The 12,652-nt window shown below is 38.1% G+C and overlaps 1 protein-coding gene across 1 annotated transcript in view; it reads left to right on the top strand.

The window, feature by feature from the left end:
• The window catches only part of M1AP (meiosis 1 associated protein), a 74,069-nt gene that overhangs the window by 4,271 nt on the left and 57,146 nt on the right, over positions 1 to 12,652 (top strand). The window contains exon 2 of the mRNA XM_019623580.1: positions 1,694 to 1,985. Coding sequence (XP_019479125.1) covers positions 1,746 to 1,985 — 240 coding nt within the window. The 5' untranslated portion in view covers positions 1,694 to 1,745. The remainder of the gene's footprint in view (positions 1 to 1,693; positions 1,986 to 12,652) is intronic.

Genomic DNA, 12,652 nt, shown 5'->3' with positions numbered 1-12,652 from the left:
ATGTGGGATCCGAACCGGGGCCCTCTGGCATCCCAAGCCAGTTCTTAACCATCGTGCCACTCGGCCGGCCCTCATTCAGTTTTTAAGTGAGATCATATGGTATTTATCTTTCTCCAACTGACTTATTTCACTTAATAGTCTCTAGGTCCATCCATATCATTGCAAATGGTACGATTTCATTCTTCTTTATAAAGCGGAGTAATACTTCATTTTATAAATGTACCAATTTCTTAATCCAGTCTTTTACCGATGGGCATTTCGGTTGTTGCAAACAATGACTTTTATTTCTTTCATTATTCTTTTTATATGTTGTTATTTTCAATTTGCATATATTTTATTTAGGATTTTTATATCTAAGTTCAGGGATGAGATTATCCTATAAATTTCTTTCTTATAATACTCTTAATCTGATTTTTATAACAAAGGTTATGATAACCTAGTAAAATCAATTGAGCAGTGTTCTCGTTCTTATTCTCTGAAAGAAATTAAGATTGAAATTCTTGGTCTTTGCAAGTTTGATGGAACTTGTCAGTGGAATCATCTGACCCTGTGGCTCATTTTCTGGGAAGATATTTGACTGCCAATTAAATTTCTTCAATGGTTATAGAGTATTTAGGTTTTAAATCTTCTTTTTGATTTAGTATTGGTTAGATATATTTTTCTAGTAATTTGTCCAATAAGGCTGAAGATCAAGTCATGAAGGGTCTTGAACGAGTCTTGAAGGGAGAAATATGGTCATATTTTCATTTTTAAAAATGAAAATTCTTTTTTGTGTACCAAAAAATATGCTAAGCACTGATAAAGTTGACAAAACAGGTTTTCCACCCTTGGAAAATTCACAATATAGTGGAAGAGGAAGTTAGGAACAAATTATAATACAGTATAATAAATGCTGATAAAGAAACAAAGTTTATGAGGGCAGATAGCTTACTTTGAGACTGAAGTTTGACTTTTGAGTTTCTTTTTGATCAGTTCCACTCAGCATCTCTAAGCATCCTCAGACTTACATTACAGACAAACATCTAAATCCCCTGGGAGCTATTAAGATGGGATAGTCTTCCACAACATTTATCATTTTAAGGTGTATAAATCAGTGGTTTTTACTATATTCACAGCATGTGCATCCATTACACTATAATTCCAAAATGTTTTCATCCGCTTAAAAGAAACACCTCATCCATTAGCAATCATTCTCTATTTCCCTCTTCCCACAACTTCTCGCAACCATTAATTTACTTTCTGTGTCTATGGATTTGCCTGTTCTGGACATTGTACATAAATGAAATCATACACTAATAAATAATTAAATAAAGATGGGATAGCCAGCCTAGAGAAGCTTGAGTTATCTGACTCCTTTCTGGACTTAATCCCCTAGACCAGGTGTAGGCAAACTTTTGAGACGGAAGAGCCAGTCCTGTCCCTCACAACAATTTAAAAATTATTCGAGAGCCATAAAACAAATGAAATCACCATTATGTGAATAATATCCTTTAAAAATTTTATAAGTGAAACTATGATAGTTTTATTTTCATCTTCAGTTTTTCTTCAGAGCCACATGTACGAATCCAAAAAGCCGCATGGGGCTCGCGAGCCACAGTTTGCCGACCCCTGCCCTAGACCTGTGTTCATTGTTTCAACAGAGCATATAATTCAGTTTTATGAAAGCCAATGATTTCTCTTTTCTTCTCTCTAGGTGTGGAGAATATCCAGGAAGTGGCTGCAGTTCTACCTCTGATCTGGCTGCCATGTATCATGGACGAACTACTGGTAAAGGACCCTCCACTCCCACACAGATTTTCGAGCAACCTCCGAGGATTCTCATTGTGCATATCGCTCTACCATCCTGGGCTGACATCTGCTCCAACCTCTGTGAGGCTCTGCAGGACTTTTTCTCCCTAGCCTGCAGCTTGATGGGCCCCAGCCGCATGTCCCTCTTTAGCTTATACATGGTACAAAATCGGCACGAGTGTGTCCTCCCCTTTGTGGTGAGTATATCTGCATTTGTTCATTTTATCCTGAAAGGAAAGATGAGGTTTCTGGAGCAGAGATCACAGTAATTATTACTTATAGCATTAACTGTGCTCGTTCTTACACTCAATACCACAGGCAACACAATGAGAGCCAGATGTCATCCTGCACATAAGGAAGCGGGCAGGGAGGTTGTACTGCAAAAGAGAAATCCCAAAATTATTACTATGGGTGTTTAAATAGGCTACCTTTTGCCCCCTCCACTCTTGAGAGAAGGAGAGAAACCTTGGCATTTACAGACCTTTGGAATATAAGCAACTGACTCTTTTCACACAGACCCCTTTGAAATGCAAACACAGGGAAATCCGTCTCCAAATTTCTTCAGAAGCCTCTGGTTATTCAATTACCCTTTAACTTTCAAGACTTGTTCTTTATCCCAGGTTCCAGTTTTCTTTGCTCAGAAAGCCCTAACTGCAGAAACATGAAAATGTGTTCTCTCTTGTTTCACATAGGACTCAAATGAAACTCCCCCTAGAGGTTCAGAAGGCAAAGGCTGGGCCAGGGGTAATGCTTTTACAAAGCTCCCTTACACATAGACAACTGTCTGTCCTCCTCCTCAATCAAATTTAAATCTACCCTTGATCCCCTATACAAAGTTCAGAATCACAGGGTGGGAAAGATTTCAGAAGCTCTAGTGCATCCCCTTCCTGAGGCAGCCTTGCTGCTGGGATAGTCAGTGAAGGTCTACTGGAGAGCCAGGACTTTTGTCCCTACCTGATGGGAACAACATCTCCTCCCCTTAGTGTCCATGGGAGCCATGTGGGAGTCCAGGCTCCCAACATTAACAATGACTGTGCCCCTGAGGCAGAGTGAAGGCCAAGGTAGGGAGTGACAGTGAGGCACCTTTTTATTTCCAAGGCACGCTGGTGTCAGTGAAGGCCTAGTGAAAATCCAGGACTTCTATGCCCACCTGATGGTAATGAAGCTTGCCTATCCCCAGAGTGGGGGCCATATGGGGAGACTGAACTTCCACCCCTACCCAGAAATAACAAGGCACCCCCCCTTCTGGATTGTAATCAGAGGCCAAATAGAGTCACACCCCACCTGGCAATAATTACCTGGAAACCTCACTTCCCCCACTGACACAGTGTCAGAGGAGCCCTGCTAAAGCACAAGAGTTAAACAAGACCCAGATCCTTATAATACCCAAAATGTCCAGAATACAATAAAAAAAAATCATTCATCAAGAACCAGGAAAATCTCAACTTGCATGAGAAGACAACAAACACCAACATTTAAATGACACAGATGTTGGAATTATCTGAAAAAGATTTTGAAGCAGCCATCATAAAAATACTTCAACCAGCATTTATGAACATTATGAACATGCGTTGAATAAATGGAAAAATAGAGAAAGTCTCACCACAGAAAAAGAAGTACAGAGAAGAACCAAATAGAAATTGTAGGGCCGGCCAAGTGGCGCATTGGTTAAGAGCTGGCTTGGGACGCCAGCTCTGAGCAACAGGGCACTGGTTCAGATCCCACATGAGGACCAGTGACACTGCCCTCTATAGCTAAGATGGTGAACAACAGCTGGACCTGGAGCTGGGCTGCCGTGAGTCACTGGCAACCACGTAGGCTGCAGCCCCTGCTGCAGTGGGCTGCCATAAGCTACCGTGTGTAGCCGGCAGCCAGCGTGAGTGGCCAGCAGTCAGTGTGAGCTGCCAAGAGCCTCTGTGAGCGGCTGTCCAGAGGCCAGCGACCAATCGGCCTCACCCAGGAAGAGCGCAATGATCACAGTAACAACATGGGCCAGTGAAGCGACGTCCTCCACAACTAGACTGAAGAGCAAAAGGACAGCAACTTGTCTGTTCTCCTCCCCCAACTCCCCAATAAAATCTTTTAAAAAAAAGAAATTGTAGAACTGAAAAATACTATAACCAAAATTTGAAAAACAAAAACCCTCAATAGATGATCTCAACAGTAGAATAGAGAGGTCAGGAAAGAATGAGTGAACTTAAAAATAGAATAGAAATTACCAGTTCTGAGCAACAGAGAGAAAGTAGACTTTAAAAAATGAACAAAGCCACAGGAACCTGTTAGACTATAACAAAAGATCTAACATTTATGTTACCAAGAGTCCAAGAGGAATGGGGAAGGAAGGTAGGGCTGAAAAAAACATTCGAAGAGGTAATCACGGAAAATTTGCCAGATTTGGCACAAGTTATAAACCTAAATATTCAAGAGGCTGGCTAGCCTCAAGCAGGATAAATGCAAAGAAATCTGCTCTAAGGCACCTCATAATCAAACTTCTAAAAACTAAAGACAAACTCTTGAAAGCAGAACATTGACACCTTACCTATAAGAGGGGGGGGAAAAAATCAAGTAACAATAGATTTTTTTTTTATCAGAAACCATGGAGGTCAGAGGAAGTGTCACATTTTTCAAATGCTGAAAGAAAAGAACTGTTAACCTCAAACTCTGTATCCAGTGAAAATACCCTTAAGGAATGAATCAGAAATAAAGATATTCTCAGATGAAGGAAAACTAAGAGAATATGTCACCAGCAGACTTATATTAACAGAATGACTAACGAAAGTTCTTGAAACAGAAAGAAAATTCTAAAAGAATATTGGAATACCCAGAAGGAAGAAAGAACAAGGGCAAGAAGAAAATATGGATAAATATAATAGACTTTCTGTTGAGTTTTCTAAATTATAGTTGACAGCCGAAGCAAAACTTACAACATTTTCTGATCTGGTTGATAATAGATATAGAGGAAATATTTAAGATAATTACATTATAAAGAGGGGAGGGTAAAGAGACTTGAAGGAAATTAAGGTTTCTACACATTTGAACTGGTAAAATGTGACACGGTTGACACCAGTAGACTGCGATAAGTATGTATTTATAATAACACTTAAAGCAATCACTTAAAAAATCTATACAAAGAGATAGATCCAGAAACACTATAGATAAATTAAAATGGAATTCTAAAAATATACATACAGTAATACCTTGGTTTGTGAGCATAATTCATTCCAGAAATAAACTACTCATATTGCAAGATATTGCTCATTTACCACATTAAAATGTATTAGAAATGTTTGCTCATCTTGCAGAACCCTAGCAAACCAAGTTATTCGCAATCCAAGGTATTACTGTATTTAAGCCCACAGGGAGATGGGTAAAAGAAAATAGAGAAATTAAAAACTGAAGGAACAAACATAAAACACCAAATAAATTGGCAGTCTAACATACCAATAATTACCTTAAATGTATTGGATTGTCAGTGTATTGGAAAGTCATGACGCATTTTTGCATTGAAAAACAGAAAAATTTGTCATGACTTTCCCAATGACTCAATAAATGGTCTAAATACACCAATTAAAATAAAGAGATTGGCAGAGTGGATTGGGGATGGGGGATAACCCAATTGTATCCTGTCTATAAGAAACTAACTTCAAATACAATAAAAGTAGGTTGAAAGTAAAAGGATGGGAAAAGATATACTGTGATAACATTAATCAAAACAAAGCAGAATTGGCTGTATTTATATATCAAATAAAGTAGACTTCAGAACAAAGGATATCAGGTACAGAAAGGGATATTAGATAATGGTTTTTTAAAAAGCCAATCCAACAGGAAGACATAGCAATCCTAAATGCATACCCACCAAAAAATAGCTCTGTGAAATATGTGACGCAAAAACTGATAAAACTGAAAAATAGGCAAATCCAAAATTATAATTGGAGATGTCAATGCCCTGCTCTTTACTATTGATAGAATAACTTGAGAGAAAATCAACAAGGATGTAGAAAACATTAGCCAAAAGGATCTAATTGACATTTATAGAATACTTCATCCAACAACAAGAGAATACATATTCTTTTCAAGCATCCACAGGACATTTATCAAAATAGACCATATCCTGAGCCATAAAAGAAATTTCAACAGATTTGAAAGAGTTGAAGTCATATACATATGTTCTCTGACCACAATGGAATCAAACTAGAAATCAATAACAGAAGCATAACAGGAAAATCTCCAAACATTTGGACACTAAACAACGCATTTCTAAATAAATCATGGGTCAAAGAAGAAATGTCAAGGGAAATTTTAAAATTATATTGAATGAAAATTAAAATACTACATGTCAAATATTGTAGGATCCAGCTAACATAGTGCTGACAGAGATATTTATAGCACTAAATGTTTACATTAGTATCAGGAAAGTTTCAAATCAGTAATATAAGCTCCCACCTCAAGAAACTAGAAAGGGGGACCAGCTGGGTGGCTCAGTTAGTGAGAGCACATGCTCTTAACAACAAGGTTGCCGGTTTGACTCCCGCATGGGATGGTGGGCTGTGTGCCGCCCTCCCCCCACCACCACACACACACACACACACACACACACACACACACACCTGCAACTAGATTGAAAGCGGAGACTGGACTTGGAGGTGAGCTTGCGCCCTCCTCAACTAAGATTGAAGGACAACAACTTGACTTGGAGCTGATGGGTCCTGGAAAAACACAATGTTTCTCTTCCCCAATTTCCCAACACTGTTCCCTTCACCAATTCCCCAATAAAATCTTTAAAAAAAAAAACTAGAAAGGAAAGAGTAAAATAAATCTAAAGCAAGCAGAAGGTAGGAAATAATAAAGAGCATAAATCAATGAAATTAATAACAAAATTGAAACAAAAAGTTAATTCTTCAAAATGATTAATAGATTTGACATACCTCCAGCAAGATAGACAAAGAAAAATAGAATATATCACTTACAAATATTAGGAATGAAACAAAGAGTATCATTACAGACCCAGTAGACATCTAAAGGATAATAAGAGAACAGTATGAACAAGTTTACGTATATATGCATAAATCTGAACACATATAAGATCTGACAATTAAGTTTGAGAACTCATCCTAGAAAAAGTGCTGCATATCTCATTACTGAATATCACTACAGTCACCTTCAAAGTACTCCCTTGGGAATCTATGCACCAACTCTAGCACCTAGTCCACCCTTGTAAGCAATTTTGGAATTCTTTTTCTGGAATGGCCATCAGAGCTGTCATCGTATTACCCGTGATGTCCTGAATGTCATTAAAAGATCTTCTTTTCAATATTTCCTTTATCTTTGGGTAAAGAAATAAGTCACTGGGGGTCAGATCAGGTGAGTAGGGAGAGTGTTCCAATACAGTTATTTGTTTACTGGCAAAAAACTCCCTCACAGACAGTGTCATGTGAGCTGGTGCCTTGTCGTGATGCAAGAGCCATGAATTGTTGGCGAAAAGTTCAGGTCACTTAACTTTTTCACACAGCCTTTTCAGCACTTCCAAATATTGGGTCTTCAGAAAAGTCATGACGCGTGTTTGCAACAGATGGCACTAATTCATTTTTGGAAGTACTAGTCATTTACATATATGTTAGTCCTATGGTATTTGACAGCTGACAATTCTAGCTTCATTCTAAAAAAAAATTGAGTGATTTGGTTGAGTTTTGGAGATTTTACAAGTTGAAGATGAAACACCAAACTGTGCATTTTTGCCATATTTTACTATTTTACTTCCATAAAGGGAAGAACGCACGTCAAGCTTGTGAAAAGTTGCATAAAGTTTACAGTGACAATGCTCTACAACAGCGGTTCTCAACCTGTGGGTCGTGACCCCTTTGGGGGTTGAACGACCCTTTCACAGAGGTCACCTAAGACCATCAGAAAACAAAAAGATATTTACATTACGATTCATAACAGTAACAAAATTACAGTTATAGAGTAGCAACGAAAATAATTTTATGCTTGGAGGTCACCACAACATGAGGAACTGTATTAAGGAGTCACGGCATTAGGAAGGTTGAGAACCGCTGCTCTACAAGAAAGTCAGTGCCAACGATGGTTCACAAAATTCCGTGCTGGTGATTTTGATCTCAACGACGCTCCTCGGTCAGCGAAGCCCACCGAGGTTGATGACGACAAAATAAAGGCATTGATTGAGTCAAACCCATGTTACACAACATGAGAGATTACAGAAACATTGAACATCCGTCATTCAAGTGTTCATGACCACCTGAAGAAGCTGGGCTACATAAGCAAGCTCGATATTTGAATTCCGTGTGAACTCAAAGAAGTTCATTTGACGGCGCGTATAAACATCTGCTATATGCTTATTAAATGTGAAGAAAACGATCCTTTTTTGAAGTGACTGGTAACTGGTGATGAGAAGTGGTTTACAATAATGTGATGCACAAAACGGTCTTGGTCCCGACATGATGATTTGCCTCAAATGACAACGAAAGCAGACATTCATCAGAGGAAGGTTATGCTCTCAGTGTGGTGGGATTTTAAAGGTGTCGTGTTTTCCGAGCTCCTACCAAGGAACCAAACAATCAACTGGAATGTGTACTGTCGGCAATTGGACAGTTTGAAGGAATCCATCATCCAGAAACATCCAGAGCTTGTTAATTATAAAAGAGTTGTGTTCTATCACGACAACGCGAGACCACACACAAGTTTGATCACCTGTCAAAAATCACTGGAGCTTGGATGGGATGTGTTGCCACACCCTTCATACTCGCCTGACCTTGCGCCGTCAGACTTCCACTTGTTTCTCTTCAAAAGTCTTTGCATGGTATAACGTTCAATTCAGATGAGGCTGTAAATCAGCACCTTGCTCAATTTTTCGCAAATAAAGACAGGTCCTTCTATGAACAAGGAATTATGAAGCTCACTGAAAAATGGCAAAAGGTTATCAAACAAAACTGGCAATACATCGTTGATTGATCTTTGTTCTTTATATAAATAAATGACCTTTGAAAAACAGACAAAATACGTCATGACTTTTCCAAAGGCTCAATAATAAACTTGGTTAACTGTTTGTCCAGTTGGTACAAATTTGTAATGAATAATCCCTCTGATATCAAAAGAGGTGAGGAACATCATTGCAACAAGTTTGCAAGCTTAATTGTCCAACTTCGTAGATAAAATGGACCAATTCCTTGAAAAGCACAAGCTACCACAATCTAATATGAAATAAATAATTGAAATAGCCCTATAACTATGAAAAAATTGACATCATAATTTTAAAACTCCTGGAAAAGAAATCTCTCGGCCCAGATGGTTTTACTGGAGAATTCTACCAAGTGTTTAAAGAAGAATTAATATCAAGTCTACACAATCTTTTCCAGGAAATATAAGGGAAGGTTACTCTTACCCACTCATTTTATGAGGCCAGTTATTACTCTAATGCCAAAAACAGACAAAAATTCCAAAAAAAAACAAAACAACTAAAGACCAATATCCCTCATGAATATAGATGCAAAAAAATATTAATATAATATTAACAAATATAATTCAGCAATATACAAAAAGAATTATATAATATGGCCAAGTGAGGTTTATTTCAGAGATTCAAGTTTGGTTCAAAATTTGAAAATCAGTAAAGTAACTATATTAAAAAGCTAAAGAAAAAAGTCCTATGATCATATCATTGAAGCAGAATAAACATTTAACAAAGTTCAAACCCATTCATGATAAAATCCACAACTAACATTATATTTAATAAGTAAAAGACGAATGTTTTACCCCTAAGATTGGGAATGAAACAAAGATGTCTGTGCTCACCACTCTTATTCAACACAGTACTAGAAGTCTTTTAATGGGTTAATGATTAAACAAACTAGTATATCCATACCATAGAATACTCCTCAGCAATAAAAAGAAATGAACTATTGACATGCACAACTTGGATAGATCGCAAGAGCATTATGCTGAGTGGGAGGAAAAGGCCAATCTCATACGGTCACACACATTGATTCTATTTATATAACACTCTCAGAATGGCAAAATTATAGAGAACAGATTGATGGTTGCCAAGGGTTAGCAATGGTACTGGGGTGAAGGTGACTGTAAAAAGATAATATGAGGGAGATCTTTGTGGTGATGGAATAATTCTGTATCTTGATTGAGGTGGTGGTTACATGAAACTACAGATGTGGTAATAAGATATATATGTAGAACTGTATGCATGCATTCAACCAAGGTCAATTTCTTGGTTTTGAAATTGTGTTATAGTTATGTAAGATGTAACCACTGGAAGAAACTGGGTGAAAGGTACACAAGTCCTCTATGTATAACTTGCAACTTCCTGTGAATCTATGATTATTTCAGGATAAAAAGTTAAAGAAAAACAAAGATGACATTACACGCTCACTAAAATGGCTACAATTAAAAAGACAGGCAATACTGATAGGCAATACCAAGTGTTGGTGAGAATGTGGAGAAATTATAACCCTCATTCATTGTTGACAGGAAGGTAAACTGGTACAACCACTTTGGGAAATAGTTTTCATTTTATATTGATACCATTACCTTAGAATTCATATAGCTTCCTTATATGTGGCCACTAACATCCACTCTTTTATTAATTTCTTCATTACATCATCTTCATTCAAGTTAATGTCAGTTTCTTAAAAAGTTAAATATATGCCTTCCATATAACCCAACAGTTCCACCCCCAGGAATCTACCCAACAGAAATGAAAATAGGCATTCACACAACTATACATACATGAGTGTTCATGGCAACATTATTCATAATAGCCCCAAATGGTAAACAGAAAGACTGTCTATTAACTGGTGATGGATAAACAAAATGTATCACTCTCACTATATAATCCAGTGATTATATATCCTACAAGTATACTGAGGACAGAGTGAAAGTGATAGTGATGTTTATGGCCATGTGGCAGATATGTTCCTCTGCTGTGCCATTTTCCTTGTACCTGTCCCATGACCATATTTGGCTGTGATATCTACCTTCTGTCAGGAAATAAGGGTAGAGAAAAGTAGGGAGTGACTGGAAGGGCAAATGGAAGATATCCAGAATAAGAGACTTTTTGAGAAATGAGTCATGTCCCAAACAAAGGTAAAAGGACTATTTTTACCTCCTCAAGTGACTATGTTATATGCATCTGGCACTCCTCAGTACATTTGGCCCTAGATGAATCCCTTAATCCCTTAATTACCTTATTAGGAGAGGCACACCATTCTAGACCAGGGGTTGGCAAACTGCGGCTCACGAGCCACATGTGGCTCTTTGAGTACGTTCCGTCTCAAAAGTTTGCCGACCCCTGGAAGAGCCAATCCTGTCCCTCACAACAATTTAAAAAGTATTCGAGAGCCATAAATATATTTTTACATAATCACCATTGTGAATAATATCCTTTAAAAATTTTATAAATGAAACTATGATAGTTTATTTTCATTTTCAATTTTACTTCAGAGCCACATGTACATACCCAAAGAGCCACATGTAGCTCGCGAGCCGCAGTTTGCTGACCCTGGGCGGCTCTGCCATCTCAAAAGTTTGCCAACCCCTGTTATAAACTAAAAACCACTAACTGGTAACTCAAGAAGAATTACAAGCCAAATTTTTTTTCCAAAAAAACAGTTAAGTTCAACTCTGGTTAAAAGCTCAAGAAAAATCAATGCCATGACCTTATGTATAGAACAATTGAATCTTTGTTTAAGGAAAAATGTTACCTTAAATCCATTGTTGCTGACCTAAATAAGCATCTGTCATTTTCTAGTTGCAGTTAACTCAAAATATAAATGGAGAGAGCAGGTAAGAATTTTGCCCAAAATGAATACCTCAGTACAACTCCTCATATTTAATTTCTAGGTAAAATCAAATAATCCTGAACTTTTTATAAGGAATCATGATAGAGGGATCATAATTAAAATATTAGAATTCCTTTTATATTCACTGTGCCCTTAATATAAATAAATCTGACCAAAGTGATTAATCTCTCAAAGCAGTTTAAGAAAAATTCTCTTACTGTGAAGATCTTATCAATTATTTTATTTTTTATGAGAACAAAGAAGTTATTTAAATCATGTTTGATCTACGATAGGATTTTAGGACTAATAGTGTTCTAATTTGGGTATCTTGTGGTCCACACTGCTACTCTTATGCCTGTATTCCAGCAAGCAGGAAAGGAAAAGGAGAGCAAAGGGAACTCCCACACCCTTTAAAAACACTTATCGAAAATTGTTGTTGGGGGCCTGCCAAGTGGCGCGTTGATTAAGAGTTGGCTTGAGATGCCAGCTCTGAGCATCAGGGCACCGGTTCGGATCCTACATAGGGCCAGTGATGCTGTACCCTCTATAGCTAAGATGGTGAACAACAACTCAACCTGGAGCTGGGCTGCCGTGAGTCGCTGGTGACAGCATAGGCTGCATTGGGCTGCCATGAGCTACCATGAATGGCCGGCAGCCGCCATGAGCAGCCATCCAATGGCTCACTGACTGTCTCACTCAGGAAGAGCGCAATGATAATACCAACATGGACCAGTGAAGCGATGTCCTCCACAACTAGACTGAAGAACAAAAGGACAGCAACTTGTCTGTTTCCCTTCCCCGATTCCCCAACGCTGTTCCCCTGCCCCAATTCCCCAATAAAATCTTAAAAAAAAAAACCAAAAGTTGTTGTTGGCCGGCTGAGTGGCTCAGTTGGTTAAGAGTTGGCTTGGGCCGGCCAAGTGGCTCAGTTGGTTAAGAGGTCACTCAAGAGTGAGAGTTCTGAGCAACAGGGTCGCCGGTTCGATTCCTGACCCAAGCTGAGCTGCCACTGAGCTGCCAAGAAGGTGGCAAGGATGGCTCAGCTAAAAAAAAAAAAAAAA

This window comes from Hipposideros armiger, unplaced genomic scaffold, assembly GCF_001890085.2.
Source record: "Hipposideros armiger isolate ML-2016 unplaced genomic scaffold, ASM189008v1 scaffold_553, whole genome shotgun sequence".
NCBI lineage: Eukaryota > Metazoa > Chordata > Mammalia > Chiroptera > Hipposideridae > Hipposideros > Hipposideros armiger.
This window is presented reverse-complemented; position numbering and strand designations above follow the sequence as displayed.